The sequence below is a fragment of the Rhipicephalus microplus genome, chromosome 2 (genome assembly GCF_043290135.1).
Source record: "Rhipicephalus microplus isolate Deutch F79 chromosome 2, USDA_Rmic, whole genome shotgun sequence".
NCBI classification, from domain to species: Eukaryota; Metazoa; Arthropoda; class Arachnida; order Ixodida; family Ixodidae; genus Rhipicephalus; species Rhipicephalus microplus.
Window position 1 is genome coordinate 273766344 of NC_134701.1, and position 18441 is coordinate 273784784.

At 46.8% G+C, this 18441-nt stretch overlaps 1 protein-coding gene across 1 annotated transcript in view; it reads left to right on the forward strand.

Moving 5' to 3' along the window:
* The first annotated feature begins 1855 nt into the window (after positions 1 to 1855).
* The window catches only part of LOC142788246 (uncharacterized), a 31138-nt gene continuing 14552 nt past the window's right edge, over positions 1856 to 18441 (forward strand). Inside the window, exon 1 of the mRNA XM_075884843.1 lies at positions 1856 to 2157. Coding sequence (XP_075740958.1) covers positions 1939 to 2157 — 219 coding nt within the window. The 5' untranslated portion in view covers positions 1856 to 1938. The remainder of the gene's footprint in view (positions 2158 to 18441) is intronic.

Genomic DNA, 18441 nt, shown 5'->3' on the forward strand with positions numbered 1-18441 from the left:
GCACGAAGGTCACTCTGCTCGCTGCAGTGGCCGCCTTTGAAAAAGGAGCGCGCTGCTCAAACATAAACAAATAGCAACTGCGACAATTGTTATCTCGTGCTATGCGCGCGGATGCTAGTGCGTTCGTTTCATACGTCCTTCTTTGTGTTCTAGCAGCGTGATTCGATTGTCGATAAGTGACATTCATCTCTTTTTTTTTTTTTGTACGTCCTTTGTTCTCGAGCAGCGCACTGCAAGTTTTGAGCTGCTTGCCATTCTTGGCGTGACATTTCAATTTGTAGCTATTGCATTCATTGCTTCACCACTGGGAAGAAACCATCACTTTTTTATGTGCTCGTTGGTGCCACCTTTGCGCGAGATTCACGTTACGCTTTGTCCGGGTAAATCTCCACAACTTTAGCTACCAGAAGAGTTAAAGAATTAAACCTAGGCTTAGTCGTTGGCATGAAGATGTACCGCTATCGGCATGAACGCGTATGAATCCACGTCGAATGGCGCTGTAGCTGCGAAACACCAATGTATATTCTAAAAGCTTTCGTGTTGCGATGCACAATAAACGCTCAAATACCTCTGTGTGGACACGTTTAACATCGGCGTTATTATGACGGAACTATCAGGCATGTTCTTTTTTTGCTAATGTATGCCCATGAGCTACACAAGTATGACTGATGCAAAGCTGCGAAGCCTTTTTTTTTTTTTTCGTGAGGCACCCCTTGAGAGCACCATGTGTTAAATCATACATATACAACCTTGGAACGAAGGTTTATTTTTAAGAAAAGGCATCGATACTTCAGTCATTCTGGTGATAAGTACCGACATCTTTCTTGAAACCGCCCGTGAGGCCTCTTTTGAAAATGAGCCTTGTATGATATATGGGAAATAACTTATTTCATATGACAACATTCGCTTACATATTGCGCAAACTCCTCGTCTCTGCTTTCTTCCGGCCTTTGCATGAGAGTAAGTTTGAATGAATGAATGAATGAATGAATGAATGAATGAATGAATGAATGCGTAGTAAGAGACAACCGAGCGACGTGAAGGTGGTGGACTTAACCGTGCCAATCTCGCCACTATTCCCAGGGCCGAAGCAGGGTGGCGGTGGCGGCTGCAGTCATCCAAACCACCAGGAGCGTGAGCTCACTCTATCTAGCTGGCGCATTGATTTCTCTGAATGGATGCGTGAGAGGCGTGGCGCAGCACCACAATATGACGATGATGATGATGCTACAAATGAACGAATGAATGAATGAATGAATGAATGAATGAATGGTATAATAAATGAATGTCTATTCCAGCAAAATACAGGAAATGGGCATCAAGCGTACAGCTACAGTGGTAGCTTCAAAAGTGCGGAAAGCCCAATAGGGCAAACGGACAAAAAAAAAAAAGATCGACCAGCAGAAACATAGGTCAAGCCAGCAAAGGCGAACTAGCCAGCAAAGGCGAACACATTCGTATACTGAAAGGTGACAAAATTGCAATGAGCGAACACTTAAGCCCATTAATTCAATGAAAACCAGCAAAATGTGGAAACAGAAAACTATGAACGGCCCTTAAACGTCATGGAAGCATGACTATCCAAAGAACCAATGTTAGGCTCCCAGGGGAATGCTCATTCGGTCAAAAGAAATGAAGACAGGGGTGCGTTAACATGACATGACCTAAGATTCTTGAAAATTATACCAAATTATTTGGATAGTTTATATTGTGATGACTTAATGTGTATGGTAAAGTGAAACAAAGGCCTTTGACACCTCTTACGTGAGTGAGGTTCGCTATGGCTGATGTGAGTTTGAGACCTACGCCGTAGTGGGTACGTGCCCTCGGTCCACTCACTAATTATCATCATCGCCAATTCTTGAGTCTGTCGGCGAGAGGTGAAGACGAGTTGGAGTGGCGGCGAGGGCATGCCCTTGATGCCGACTTCCCGCGACCATGAGTGCGGCGCGACATGGCGCAGACGCGAGGGCTGGTGCGTCGTCGGCGGAGGCAGCGCGGAATCGTGTCGCCGTCGAAGAAGTGCCGGGACCCGCCTTTGCTTCCAGCAGCGGGGGGCTCTCGGGGGCGCTCATGTCTCTTGTCATCTTCGCTCTCTTCCTCATCTTCATCGTGACGATGACGGCCCGATACCTGCGCGCCGGCCAGCCAGCGCAGGTGAGCTACGTGAACAAGCAGCGTTCTATTCCCAGGAGCCATAGGGCCATCTCTCTGTGACAGCAACGTCGTTCTCCTTTAGCTTAATGTTTATATGAAAAAAAGTCATATTTCTCAATCAAAAGTTACTGGATAAACATAAAAAATATTATCATGCTCCCCTATAAAAATAATGTCTTTGAAAAACTTCAATTGTCAGCAAAACACTCACTTAGGAAATACTCAATAACCTATATAGACTAGCTCTTAAAGCTGCACTGAACACAAAGAAGGTAAGTAGCTGAAGTATACTATACGTTCTTAGTTTGCTCGTGTGTATACACGAGAAAGGTCATGGTAAGATCTTCATAAGAGAAATCAAACAAACACTGACGACGAGACATCCCCCTCAATATTTTGAATTAACAAAGATCATGGATCTTGGTTCATTCAGCTTGAATTACTGAGCATCCTAGTTTATAACCATGACACGGGTTGAATAAATCAATACATTTCGTCGCCATAAAGTCTGACATTGTTCACTTTCGTCAATCTCAATTGCTTATCGATCAAGATGGACTGCATTAATATCTAATAAAACCGTCGACAGCAACACACTTCGAATATTTTTCCTACGTCTAAAGATGTCACACTGATATAGTTGCGCTCACGTTTATGCGCCAAACATGCTGTATAGAAGTTGACGTTGGCCATCGTAACTTGTAATCAACTTTTTCCTGCACGTCAATGCAGAAGTTCCAAGATAAATACCAGCAAGTTGTTAGGTGCCTACTTTATTATTGTGGTTCTCTCATCAGTAGTGGAGCCAGAATTTTCTTTCCCAAAAGGAGGAGGGAGGTGATCAAAATTATGCATATACTGTACGTGCGTGCGTTTCTATGTGTGCGTTACATACACACATGAAAATTCGAAAATTCCTGGAGAGGAAAGGGCGTACCATCCTAACCTGACTCTGCCACTGACTACCCACCGCACCAGTGTCTTCAACCGTCCAACCGTCCTTGCATATATTCGATCACTGAGTCGAGATGGAATGATGAACTAAAGAACATTCTTAGAAAATACGCCATGATGCGGTTAATACTGGAAGTTCTCGCACGTTTAGACTGTGGCGTTCAACGTGGTGGAGTATGATAGTGCAATTGTTTTCTGTCAATTTCTTGGCCTTCTTATCAATTACCGCCGATGGTCGGCTGCTACCGTTTGTACCGTCGGCAGCACGCCGGGCAGCAAGCGCTGACGAGGCGAGATAAGGAAATACAGAACGGACGTGTTATCCCGTCCTCTATTATGGAATGCTTTCGAGGACGGCCTGGCCTCGCGTACATGTTCTTGCGTGATAGGGTTTTTGGAGAACGCAAACTAAATAATACTGTATATATCTTTTAACAAAAAATGTATTCCTCTATCCGCTGCACTTTTCAGGTGAATAAAGTTCCACTTGAGCGATTTCCCAAGACTCGTGCTTTCCATTACTGCACCAGGAGTCATAGATATTTTAAAGCAGCGACTCCTTTTTAATGTATTCAGAAACCTTGTGACATTTCAAAACAACTATTCCACCCACACCCCTCCCCACACACCCAAGGAGTATAAAAAGCAATACAAGAAGCAACTCCAGCATTGCTTCAGAAGTAAGTGTTTTTATATCGACTCCTTTTCAAGACTCTCCCTGTTCACATTGCGCAAACGAAGCCTCTGCGCAGTGAGTTTATCTCGTCCTCGTCGACGGCATATGATTTGAAACCTGTGCACGGATCAACGAAGCCTTTTGTGATAGGTTGCGATAAGTTGAAATGCAGTATATCACACGAAATTCTCAACCTGCGCAACAGCCCCGAAAGCAGCTCATTAAGAGGAGAGTGAGAAGATAATACGATATGACCCTAAATCATCCTAAGCCTACGGTTATCGACTAAATCTTTGAACAGGTCGCTCTTTCGGTATGCAAAAGCTATCCCGAAGCCCGTAGCTGCTATTTGAAAGGATAGAAGAGCCTATAGTACAAACACAGCGGAAAACTAAGAAGAAGCACTAAGGAAACCTAGTCATTCATACACGACACAGTGCTTTTGAAGCCTTATTCGCTCCGAGATAACAATGCAATAAGGCAGAAAAGTACACCCCACATTAGCTTTTAAGTTCAACCATTAGTGTGTGTGTGTGTGTGTGTGTGTGTGTGTGTGTGTGTGTGTGTGTGTGTGTGTGTGTGTGTGAGTGTGTGAGTGTGTGTGTGTGTGTGTGTGTGCGTGCGTGCGTGCGTGCGTGCGTGTGTGTGTGTGTGTGTGTGTGTGTGTGTGCGTGCGCGCGTGTGTGTGTGTGTGTGTGTGTGTGTGCGCGTGCGTGCGTGCGTGTGTGTGTGTGTGTGTGTTCGCAAAAACGCTTTCTACCATTACATACAGCGAACGTTTCATTGGTCATGACACAGATATTTCGCGCAATAGCGTCATGTGTCCGAGTACGTTTTTGATGATCTTCACTCTCCCGGCGGAAACATTTCGCTGAGCAGCGGTCACGCATGAATTCATGTACTATGGCGTCTGATGTCTCACTATCATCAGTATAGTTGGCTCAACCATGATTTTTACCGCATTTGATTGGAAGCGTTGACAACAGTTACAAAAGTGAAACGAGCACACCACTGTAGGAATAATGGCTAAAGTGACAGTGTTTCGTAACTGGTACGTATTAGTAAAAGAAAAAATCAGATGCCCCGCGGACCCATAGCGAGAGCCAAGTCACTAAAACTCACCGTTCAAGAACTTTTTGTGAATGAAAAAATAGTAATGTGTGAAAAGCGTGAAACAGGAATAAGCCAAGGAAGCCCACATTTCGTGTTTTCCTTTTCCGTCTGTCCTTGTTTGCTATACGCCTCTTTTGAACCGCTAGCTCTTCGCACTTTTCTCAACATTTTATGACGTGAAAGCCTTAGATGTCAACTCATCAAACAAGCGTTGATGGTGGCGTCGGAGTCAACACGATTGATTCAAAAAATCATCATCCCGCGATGACGTCAGATGTCACCATAATCAGTGACGTCATCATGAAGCTATCGTGAGATGTCATAGATTGACCAAACGTGGGCCGCGCCCGAAGGCACCGCGAAGCCTTTACATAATTCTCATGATGGCTACAGAAAATGATCATACAGAGCGGAGCTCTTTGCACGAACTAGCACTAAGTGTTCTGTAGTAATCACTTCCACAAAGTGCGTCTATATTGACACAATGTGACTTCAAATTACGCGCGCTAGCAAATGCTTGTGCTTTCTAGATGATTTGCGATGCACGAGCCTGCGGGACCCAGCTGCGCGCGAACCGGGTTGAAAGAAAAGAAGAACGTAGAAGAAGAGGCAGAAGGCAATCCTCGAGACAATCTAGCTGTGCTATAATTCTCGGGCACAAGTTCGCCCAGCCTACGTTAGCTTATTAAAAGAGTTTAATGAAAAGTGCGTTACAAATCTGGTGGAAGTGCTGGGTGTGATGCCAAGCCCCTCTCGAGTGACGGAGCACAGTCCAGAACCACAGCGATTTCGACCCAACGAGCTGACGCCTGTTCATCAGCGCTGCAGTCGACACCTACGTGGTGAGGGTCCTGAATTTTCACCTTTATCGACTTCGCTTGGAACATCAACGGCTGTGAACGGGTACGCAACTGACATGACAGCTCAGGTCACTCCAGCCAACATTGTCGTAAACCAGCCAATGCTACCAAAGCCTTTCCACGGTGAAAGCTACGAGGACGCAGAGCACTGGCTTGAGCACTTTGAACGCGTCGCAAAGGCTAACGGATATGGGGAAGAGCGAAAACTTGGAAGTGTTTACTTCGCACTGGAAGATAACGCACGAACGTGGTATGAAAACCACGAAGCCACCTTCCGGTCATGGAATGATTTTCGACGGGAGCTGCTCGCTGCTTTCCCGAACACAGACCGCAAAGAGAGAGCTGAAGCTGCGCTCCAGACAAGAAATCAGCGCAATAACGAAACTGTCGCCATGTATCTGGAAGACATGTCTCGCTTATTCCGCCGAGCGGATCCAAGTATGAGCGAAGACAGGAAGCTGCGCCATCTGATGCGAGGCGTGAAGCAAGAACTCTTTGCCGGACTAATTCGAAGCCCGCCGCGCACCGTCGCCGAGTTTCGTTCCGAGGCGACTACAATGGAAAGGACGCTACAACAGCGAGCAAGGTTATACAACCGGGATGCGATCGTCACTTCCTTGGACATGTTGCCACCAGCCTTCGGTAACGGCATGGAAGCACTACGCGAGCTGGTGCGGTCTGTTGTGCGAGAAGAGCTGCAGAGGCAGCGTCTTGACCAGAACGCTCCAATGCTTTCGTCTCTGGCCGATGTGATCCGTGAAGTGTGGGATTGGGCTAGTTGGTAATCCATATAAAACTTCTAGGCGCGTAAAACTTCAGACAACTAACATAAGAGACAAGGACGAGCGCAGACTTTCAACTGATTTTATTACTACTACGACACACATATATATATTAGAAAGAAGATAAGCCACACAAAAAAAGGCGAAAAGAGAGATTGCAAAAAACATCACACAAAATCAAAAGGCGAAAAGAGAGATTGCAAAAACATCACGTGCTCACCCTGGGCCCTCACGTGCCGAATTTAAAAACGCCAATTCTTTCCCAGATAATGCTATCGATGGTTTGCTGATACAGCTACCTCGAGCAATTGCTGCAGCTTCAATTACAAGTCTTGTGCCTTCATTAGGGTGGGACGCGAGAACCCTTGTCTGTTCGAACAAAGGCTGGCATCCACATTCGGAACAATGAGCGGCCAAAAAACCGTCCCGTCCTGCATTTCTTACTTTCTGGCAATGTTCTTGAAGTCTTACATTGAGGCACCTGCCCGACTGACCGACGTACTCAAGTCCACAAGACAAAGGTACGCCATAAACAATCCCTGTTGCACACTCAACAAACTTCTTTCGGTGCTTAATTTTGCAGCTACTCGTAGTGGTTCCTACGGGGCTTGTTTGGACAGATAATTTTGACAATTTATTCGGTGCGGAAAAACCACTGACACGCCCGCTCTCTGGCCTATTTTCTTGAGTTTATGCGAGATACCATGTAGATACGGTATCACCGCCACCCTCTTGGGAGTTGCTTCTTGTAAAACGTCCCCATCGTTACCGGCCCTTGATTGTCTGCGCAGCTTCTCACACACAGAAACTAGCAACGAACCGGGATAGCCCGCTGCCTCTAGACGGAGAATCTGCCTGTCGAAAAAACCCCTTTTACCGTACGCGTCTTCTCACAGCAAACTGGTGAAGCGTGGAATTGTAAAGGCATGTTTATATAACGCTTTAACAAAATCTTGCTTCCACTCAGTCCAGCGAAGTTTCGACAGGCAGATTCTCCGTCTAGAGGCAGCGGGCTATCCCGGTTCGTTGCTAGTTTCTGTGTGTGAGAAGCTGCGCAGACAATCAAGGGCCGGTAACGATGGGGACGTTTTACAAGAAGCAACTCCCAAGAGGGTGGCGGTGATACCGTATCTACATGGTATCTCGCATAAACTCAAGAAAATAGGCCAGAGAGCGGGCGTGTCAGTGGTTTTTTCCGCACCGAATAAATTGTCAAAATTATCTGTCCAAACAAGCCCCGTAGGAACCACTACGAGTAGCTGCAAAATTAAGCACCGAAAGAAGTTTGTTGAGTGTGCAACAGGGATTGTTTATGGCGTACCTTTGTCTTGTGGACTTGAGTACGTCGGTCAGTCGGGCAGGTGCCTCAATGTAAGACTTCAAGAACATTGCCAGAAAGTAAGAAATGCAGGACGGGACGGTTTTTTGGCCGCTCATTGTTCCGAATGTGGATGCCAGCCTTTGTTCGAACAGACAAGGGTTCTCGCGTCCCACCCTAATGAAGGCACAAGACTTGTAATTGAAGCTGCAGCAATTGCTCGAGGTAGCTGTATCAGCAAACCATCGATAGCATTATCTGGGAAAGAATTGGCGTTTTTAAATTCGGCACGTGAGGGCCCAGGGTGAGCACGTGATGTTTTTGCAATCTCTCTTTTCGCCTTTTGATTTTGTGTGATGTTTTTTGCAATCTCTCTTTTCGCCTTTTTTTTGTGTGGCTTATCTTCTTTCTAATATATATATGTGTGTCGTAGTAGTAATAAAATCAGTTGAAAGTCTGCGCTCGTCCTTGTCTCTTATGTTAGTTGTCTGAAGTTTTACGCGCCTAGAAGTTTTATATGTGATCCGTGAGGAGGTCAGGCAGGTGGTACGTGAACCTTCGAGCAACGCACAGCCAGGGCCGCCACTACAACAGAAGACGAGATTGACGTATGCTGATGTGCTACTACGAGGACCTCCAGGACGTGCGGACGTCGCGGCGGCTACACCTATGCAGTACCCGATGCCGCCGAGCACCCTGCAGCCAACGCCAGAGAGGAGACTAAGGAAGAGCGATGTCTGGCGCACTCCCGACAGGATACCGCTGTGTTACCACTGTGGGGAGCCTGGTCATCTCTACCGAACGTGCCACTACCGCCAGGCAGGACTCCGTGGTTTTCCTGTTAATGCACCTCGACCACGAAATGGTGAACGTCCCTTCGAAATTGAAGAATACCTGTCAGGTCGTCAAACCTCAAGTGGCTTCCAACGACACCAACCTCGGGCAACGACAACGGGGAGGTATAGATCGCCTAGCCCCCGACCTTCAGCAAGCTACCCAAGGTCTCGTTCCCCAAGCCCGCGTCGGGAAAACTATAGAGTCAGCGACCTGTGGAGGCAAAGCCGCTGTCGACGCTAATGCAGAAAAACCTCCATTGCTGACTCTGAACGACGACCGATTCAGAAACCGGTGCTTCGATAGTGACGTTGCTTCCGATTTACGTGTGTTCGTTGACGGCTACGAAGTCATCGGACTGGTAGATACCGGCGCAGATTATTCAGTGATGAGTAGCGGACTTTCTAAAATACTAAAGAAAGTGCTGACTCCTTGGAAGGGACCACAAGTTCGCACAGCAGGAGGGCACCTCATCGACCCTACTGGAATATGCACAGCAAGAATCGGAATACGGGGTTTCACGTACGTCGCCAGTTTTATTGTGCTGCCGGAGTGCTCAAGAGACTTGATTATCGGCATGGATTTCTTACGAGCTAATGGCGCTGTAATTAACTTGCGAGAATCTTCCGTCTCATTCTCGACTAGGCACGCGATTGGTACCTTTGAAACGGAAGAAAACGTATATGACCTTTGTATTGCAGATGATGGCGTCATGGTTCCGCCAAGATCGAGCATATCTGTCGCAGTAAACAACAAAGCATTCAGTGAATTCGAAGGATTTGCTGACAACAACACTGCCTTACTACTCCAAAAAGGGATCTGCATGGCACGAGGCCTTGTTAAGTTACGTGACGGATGTGCAAATGTTCTACTCACAAACTTTGGAAATGAGGTGCAGCACGTTGCAAAAGGAACCGTTATCGCCAGTCTGAATGATTTCGTCCAGGTTACGGAGCTGCGAACTTTTGAAACCAATGATTCTGATTTCGAAGACGTGGAGTCTGTCCTTGCAGCCATCGACATCGAGCCAGGCCTACTACCAAGCGAAAAAGAGCAAATAGAGGGTCTTTCAAGGGAATTCGCCGAATGTTTCTCGTTGTCATCTAAGGTTCGACGCACTCCTGTCGCTAAACATCGCATCATTGTCGACGAGTCAGTGAGGCCAATACACCAGCATCCCTACCGAGTGTCACCAAAAGAAAGAGAAGCTATTGGTAATCAGGTTAAAGAAATGCTCAAAGACGGTGTAGTCCAGCCTTCATCAAGTCCATGGGTGTCACCTGTTGTTCTTGTGAAAAAAAAAGACCAAACCTTACGTTTCTGCGTTGATTATCGGAAGCTGAATGCCGTCACCAAACGGGATGTTTATCCTCTGCCAAGAATTGATGACACTCTGGATAGGCTGCGAAATGCCAGGTATTTTTCCTCATTGGATCTTAAAAGTGGGTATTGGCAGATAGAAGTGGACGAAAGAGATCGCGAAAAGACAGCGTTTGTGACACCGGACGGTTTATACGAGTTCAAGGTACTCCCTTTTGGCCTTTGTTCAGCACCCGCCACATTCCAACGGATGATGGACACAGTGCTTTGTGGTCTTAAATGGCAGTCATGGCTGGTTTATCTCGACGATGTTGTAGTTTTCTCTGCTACCTTTGAGCAACATTTGGAAAGGCTCCGGGCCGTGCTCACTGCGATCAAATCAGCGGACTTGACGATAAAACCGCAGAAATGTCAATTCGGCTTCCGTGAGCTCCTTTTTCTCGGCCATGTCATCAGTGCAAAAGGCGTCCGCCCAGACCCTGCAAAAACTGAGGCCGTAGCAAGATTTCCGAAGCCAACAGACAAAAAGGCTGTTAGGCGATTTTTAGGTCTCTGCGCCTATTATCGACGGTTCGTAAAAAATTTTTCACGAATTGCTGAACCACTGACACGGCTGACAAAAGAGGAAATGCCTTTCGTATGGCTTGCCGAACAAGAGGATGCCTTCAATGAACTACGAAAGTGCCTTCAAAGCCATCTTGTTCTGGCGCATTTTGACGAGGAAGCGGAAACCGATATCCACACGGATGCAAGCAATTTAGGTCTTGGGGCCGTGCTCATCCAATGGCAAAACGGACAAGAACGAGTCATTGCGTATGCCAGTCGCACTCTTTCGAAAGCTGAGGTGAACTACTCAGCGACCGAGAAAGAATGCCTTGCCGTGGTATGGGCTATCAGCAAGTTTCGACCATATTTATATGGTAGGCCTTTTCGAGTTATAAGCGACCATCATTCGCTATGCTGGCTGGCTAATCTCAAGGACCCATGTGGACGGCTTGCACGATGGAGCTTGCGATTACAGGAGTACGATGTCACGCTTGTGTACAAGTCAGGTCGCAAGCACAGTGATGCGGACTGCTTGTCACGTGCTCCGATTCAACCTGCTGCTTCTGCTTCCACCGAGGATGGTGAAGATTTTATTTTCTTGGGAGCTGTGACACCATCAGAGATGGCACATCAGCAGCGATCCGACCCTGAGATACTCCTCTTGATCAAGTACCTACAAGGACAGTCTATCGATGTTCCACGACCTTTTGTCCGCGCCTTGTCAGCGTTTGTCCGACGAAACAACATCCTGTACAAAAGGAACTTTGACAACAATACAGCGACATTCCTGCTTGTCGTCCCTTCACCTCTGCGACCAGAGATTTTGGAGGCTTGCCACGACGATCCTTCAGCTGGACGCTTAGGAGTAAGCAGAACGTTAGCACGCATCCCCACTAAATACTACTGGCCGAAGTTGCTTAGCTCCGTACGACACTATGTCAGAACCTGCCGGGACTGCCAAAGACGTAAAACGCCACCGCTAAAACCAGCAGGTCTCCTTCAACCGATAGAACCACCAGAAGCCCCATTCACACAAGTGGGAATGGACTTACTGGGCCCATTTCCTACGTCGTCATCGGGAAAACGGTGGATAATAGTTGCGACCGACTATTTAACCAGATATGCCGAGACAGCGACTCTAGTTAAAGGATCAGCCGTTGAAGTAGCCGAATTCTTCGTCTCCAACATAGTACTGTGGCACGGAGCTCCAAAGGCGTTGATCACGGACCGAGGGACTGCATTTACGGCCGACCTGATGAAATGTATCATGAAATTGACGCACACCAGTCATAGAAAAACGACGGCATATTATCCTCAAGCAAATGGTCTAACGGAACGACTGAACAGAACGCTGGCTGATATGTTGTCAATGTACGTTGATATAGAACACCGTACTTGGGATAAAATATTACCCTATGCAACATTCGCCTATAACACTGCGATGCAAGAGACAACACGGATGACGCCATTCCAACTTGTTTTTGGCCGGACGGTAACGACACCTTTAGATGCAATGTTACCTATTGACGAGACGCCAGAGAATTACTATGACGTTCACGACTACATACAAAGAGCAGAAGAAGCTAGACAGCTGGCACGATATCGCATTCTCCAACAGCAGAAAACCGACACGCATCGATACAATCTGCGAAGAAAAGACGTCCAGTACGCACCAGGAGACAGAGTATGGGTGTGGATTCCTGTACGAATACGTGGCCTGTCAGAAAAACTGCTTCGCCGCTATTTCGGTCCGTACAGAGTGCTCCGCCGCGTCGGCTCGCTCAACTACGAAGTTACGCCAGAGGGACAGGATATTTCACCCCGACGGCGGCATCGCACGGAAACTGTGCATGTCGTCAGGATGAAACCATATCACGACAGGCAATGAAACGCTGAAGATACAACGTTCTTTGACGTTAACGACATCCCCGACGAGGGTTTGTGAATGACTGCCATGCAACCAGTTTGACACAAGCATCGGGACGATGCACTCTGGAAAGGGGGGCAATGACACAATGTGACTTCAAATTACGCGCGCTAGCAAATGCTTGTGCCTTCTAGATGATTTGCGATGCACGAGCCTGCGGGACCCAGCTGCGCGCGAACCGGGTTAAAAGAAAAGAAGAACGTAGAAGAAGAGGCAGAAGGCAATCCTCGAGACAATCTAGCTGTGCTATAATTCTCGGGCACAAGTTCGCCCAGCCTACGTTAGCTTATTAAAAGAGTTTAATGAAAAGTGCGTTACAATATAGAGCCCGAAACTACGCTGAAGAAGCATTCAGACTTGGGCCAGGTTATTTCTCATTGCTTGGCTTTCCTCACCAATCAGTATTACAACATTAGGGCTGACTTTGATCCATTGCGCGTTCGGGTAGCCTCTGCGCGGGGTGGTTTCATAAGGATAGTGCCTTCCCCTTCGTAAAGATGTTTCACCTTGGAAACAGCAATGCCTGAGCGCTTGCATATCATCTCGACTTCTTGCCTCACTTCGGTGGTAAACCTCAAAAGAAGGGCGACTTATGCGCGAGTTTTATACGCCTTCTCTCACTACGAGTCTTATTGTGTACCGCAGAAGTCGCGTTCGGAAATTTCTTCAGATTGTGACGTAAGATCGGGAGCTCTCGCTATCCAGCAGGCCGGAGAGAGTGGCGGAGATATTTAAAGAACTTTGGAGGTAGCGGTGAAAGACACTTACGAAAGAATTAAGAATGATAAGGGCAACGCAGACGGGCGTCTGCGGTGCAGTTGACTAGCCTTCCTCTTTGACCGCGTGAGGGTCTTAAATACGAAGAGCGAGGCCCGTCAACAGCACTGTAGGCGCACGTCTGCGTTGTCTTTGTAACTATTTACTTTTCCGAAGTGTCATTCACCGCTACCTCCACATGAGGGTCTTAACTATACACCGAGTGGCGTCGACGTTAATCAATGGTTTAGAAAGGTCTCCGTCTGCTCTGTTGAAATAAGACCACGTTAGTTGGTCTTCCATCAACTAAAAAAAAGCAGCTACTAAAGAAAGTGGCGTAAAGAAACGAAAAACAGAGTAGCAAATACACATGAGAGTGCACACGTCTCCTTTTCTTAAGGTCACTTGCCTAAGGGTTCTTAAATTCTCGCAGGTCTGGGCTCTCGTGGAGGGAAACTTTAAACTTGCTTGAAGCGCATACTGCAATCAAACGTGCAGACGAAAGACTGAGAATTCAGAATCACTTAGGCTTGTTCTGCGCAGTTACATTTGTATTCTGTTTTAATCTTTTCAGCCGTTTCCTATTCTGTGCAGTGCAGACTGCACGCTTCATTTTGTTACGGCTAGGCTAACGAGCGCTGGAACACTGGGTCACGTTCCTGAAGTTGTATTTATTTCGTCGCTGTTTTTGAAACGTGATTACACCTACGAGTTAGTAAGTGTGCATTTCATCCAGTCACTTTTTCTTTTTTTTTCTCCTTCTCTACCTCCAACCCGATTCATGAACACTCACCCTCATTATCACTCCTGAGTGCAAGTTCTAGTGTTTAAAATCCGGCTGCCCTGCCTACAACAGTAAAAGGGCTCTTGTAATTTTGGCGGAAAGTAGGAGTAGAAACGAGATGACAAAGTGCTTTTTTATGCGCTTGAACATCAACATACTTTGAGCATTTTGGCTAGAAAACTTATCCTGGTGACTGGCCGTGAATTATATTTTTGGTAGTTCCCCTACGAAACACCCGCGTAATATGTCGGGCAGTTTCGCAAATGCTGTCTCATTTTCTGCTTTTTATAGCATCTATAAGCCGGTACTGTGAGTATTCTGGAAACGGTCACGAAATTTCAGGCTAAACACGGTGCACGAAACAATATGAAATGGTCAACAAGATTGATTTTTCAACTGCTTTTCTAGCTTTCTAGCTCGCTTGCGCTTCACGTGTGGGAGCTGGTCCAGATGGAATACAAGTGATCACGAAAGGACATTCCACAAGTTGCTGCGTGGCCGGAATATTCTCTTTCGCATTACTTAATTTTGTACGGTCTGACATGAGCTGTACATGAGCTGTAAGGTGATGTGGAATAATGGGTAGGAAGAATGTCACCTCCCAAAAGTTTACGACGATCAAAGGTGAATGCAGCTGACTGAAAAGAGTGTAATTAAAAAAAGCAATTCGAAGGCTGATAGAAACGCCGCACCAAAGGAGAATTTGTCAGATTCCAACGTATACCTTAGGTTCCTCACTCAGGACCGTATGTAGTGTAAACAAGCGTCCGCCCCATCACTCTTTTGAAACCCAGCATGTGATGTGTAAAGCAATCACCAGTATTCCTCTGTAGACCGGTGATTGTCAGCACCTGGAGAGACGAAAAAAAGCACGTGTTATTGTTAGCGAACCACTATCAAAGTAGACAACGACGAAAACCATATATCAGGTGAATCAGTGCAGATTCCCGAAGACGATATCACCACTCCCTTTCGCCCAGGAAGCTGCTGCATTTATACACGAGAAAACCACGCTTTCAAACAGGAAAGCAGATTTATATTTACGCGGCAGGCTAACGAAGCAATGTCGGCTATTGCGCTTCTTCATCTCTCGCTGAGTGCAACGAGACGAGTAATGTACAGAAAACATTCTCTGGTCCCGCAAAGCCTTTCTTTCTCAGATCGAACGGCTTCCGGACAGCACGAAAGCGAAATTATTTCCTTGAAAGCGTGACGAACAATTGTTCTTAACGGAAAGGCCCCTAGGGGGAGGAGGCCTAAAGTTTAAGCGGAAAGACAAGGAGGTTAGCCCGTTCTTAGTCCGGCTGGCTACCCTGTGCTGGGTAAACGGGTGAGGGGAATAAAAGATGTTGAAGAAAATATTGCGAAGAGAGAGAGAAATTTTTAAAAATGCGACGGAGGAAAGGCAACATCAAAGAGTATAAGACACTAAAGTCTGTCTCTGAGACCAGTTGTCCGCAAAAAGCGCAGCAAAGCTTTCAAAGCCTTCTGGGCTGAGGATGGGCTCGGCCAGTGACCCAGAATCCTTTGTTCCGACAAAGCCCGATCGCCCAATCTATCCAGAGCTGCAGTGAGTTCTTCTCTTTGCGCGTTGAAATGGGTGCACTCACACAGAAGGTGCGCGATGGTTTCTTCGCAGCTGCAGTACGTGCATGTAGAAGAGCTGACCATTCCAATGAGATAAGAGTATGCGTCCGTGAAGGCCACTCCAAGCCACAGGCGGCATAGAAGAGTCCCCTCAGCGTGAGATAGATATTGTGCAAGGAAATGAAGCCGATTCTATACTTATGTTGTACTGGAAAATGAATTTATCTGCCCGTATAACAAACTTTCAGGAGGCCAAAAAAAACTTCAAACGAAAGGATCGTCCACCTCAGGGGACCAGTTGCCAAAGGGTGCTAGGCTTCTGACCCAAAGGCCACAGGTTCGATCTCGGCCGTGGCGGTTGCATTTCGATAGATGCGGATTGGTAGATGCCCGTGTGTGCGATGCCAGTGCACTTTAAAGGACACCAGATGGTCGAAATTTCCGGAGCCCTTCACAACAACGTTTCTCATAATCACGTCGTAGTTTTTGGGACGTAGAACACCACATATTATTAAACGAAACGATTGCCGCCCAAGGCAATCGGGCGAGCACCTTTGTCGCCGACGTCATTACTACCATCAGATCACGTTCAACCAACTCGGAGCATCCATTTCGTCAAATCTGTGAAGAAGTGTGCTTAATCATACCTCTGTCTCAACTTGCAAACGGCGAAAGCCTTTAACAAAACAATGTCTCCAGAGCCTGTAACTGTCAGCTCTCAGCAGCCAGATCCCTGCCTTCATGTTTTATTTATTTATTTTTATTTATTTTCAATACTGTTAACCCTATCGGGCTGTTAAAGGGTGGGGCAGTTTACAAAGCACAAAAAGTAAATACAAACAATATAAAAATACAGAAACAGCATAGCACAAACAGAACAATGCAAACTAAAAAACGCACACAGGTATACACAGCGCGAACAAAATTTATACAAAAGAGCACTGCATTTATACATAAAAATTTTGATGGTATACACACAGTGACTGCAGTGAATGTTGTTAGTGAATTTAACTGCAGTGACTGCAGTTAAATGGAAAACCCAGGTGGACGTTACCACTTAGCCAGTTTCCGTATGAAGCACGCCGAGCTCCTTAGGCTCTCACGATGTCCGCTGACGCCGTTGCCGTAGCTTCTCGTTGGACCAAAACACAGATTTTACATATAACGTACATGGAGCATCAGTAGCATGCGTACGGGTTAAAAACAGACCGTACTCGGTCCATGAATATGACGGTCTGCCCATCGGTCCTTGCGAGCGTGCATCCAGCATCCGTTTGTCCGTGCGTCTGTATGGCCATTCTTTATACTAGTCATTGAATTCAACGTAGAAATTATGGACCTTAGAACCTAGCTTGGCTCCGTCATCAGCATACACTTCGTGGATCTGCAGCAATATTTAACTAGTGACCAGGGCTGTCCGTTCAGTGGAAAAAGACTCGTCGCCGAGACACTTTACCATCTTCCTGTGTCCTCGACTTGACTTCTTCTGGCACCCAACAAAATGCCTTTACTGTTTTTGTGTTTGCCTATAAATAGAGTCGGGCTGGCCGTTGAAAGGCTTAACCTCAATATACTGGACACGGTTTCAGATGTTGGCAATCATCCGACAGTCTTTCTAACGTACGGGAAGGATACTGAAGGCGTAATTTTTTCTTTAATTTTTAAACAGCTTTATGCATGTCGCATCAACATAAATGAAGGGCCACGAGCATCTGCCCCTCTATAGTCATAATCAACGCCACAACAGACTATTGCCAAAAGATCGGTTTGCTTCATTTTCCTTTAGCACGAAACTGTTTTATGGCGGGGTCCAAGAGCTCCGCTGTGCTTTTTCTGTCACGCATGTGACGTATTAGTATATACATCAAGACACGCGAAAAAAAGAATCAAAACAAAATGTTCAGCTTCGGGTAGTCAAGCCTACGACCTCTCGCTCCGCAGGGCCTGGTGCGAATCGACTCGGCCACAAAACGCTTGTTTCTCAGCTTGCTCATGGCAAGCATTTTATGTACGTCATTTACCGCTGGCGGCTTGAGCCAACACCGACTAAATTCCAAGGCCGAAAGGCTGCCGCAGTGACGTCAGAGGGTGGAGGCCCAGTTACCCAACTGAGCATGCTCAGTAAGACTTTTTTTTCCACATCTTTTATTCGGCCCAATCAAGACGCAGCAGCTGCGAGAGCGGGAGCGTTTGTTCTCCTAAAACGCGAACGAAACACCGGCTTTCCGCAGCGTTCGCGGCGTAACTGGGCCTCCACCCTCTGACGTAACTGCGGCAGCCTTTCGGCCTTGGAATTTAGTCGGTGTTGCTTGAGCAGGTCCTTCTTGCTATCACTGGCGAAAGGGGCACAGAGCACGTTCCCTGTGCAATGCGACGTGCATGCTCTTCATGGTATTATAGCTCATGTGCGCGCGCTTATCTCGTGATCGCGATGGTTAGTACGTTTAGGGATTTCACCGCGAATGTGCGGTGACAAAGAGCACGAAGGTCACGCTCACTGCAGTGGCCACGCTTGCGAATGGAGCGCGTTGCACACACACAAAACCGTGATTGTGACAGTTGTTGTTTCGCGCTCGTCCTGTGAACGATAGAGTTTCTTAAAATTAACTAGAGGGGACTCTGGCGCTGGGATCATTGAGCTACCATGGGAATGAGCGGTAGTGCACAGATTTGCCTAGGCTTCGTACTTGTAGATGGCTAATCGTACTTCTGAATTAGTTTATTGATGTGTTGCAGTTTCGTTTCGAAGAAAAAAAAACGAACCCTTTCGAACTTTGTGAGCCAATTTGAAATGGTAAGCCTAAAATGATAAGGTGTTAAAGTGCCA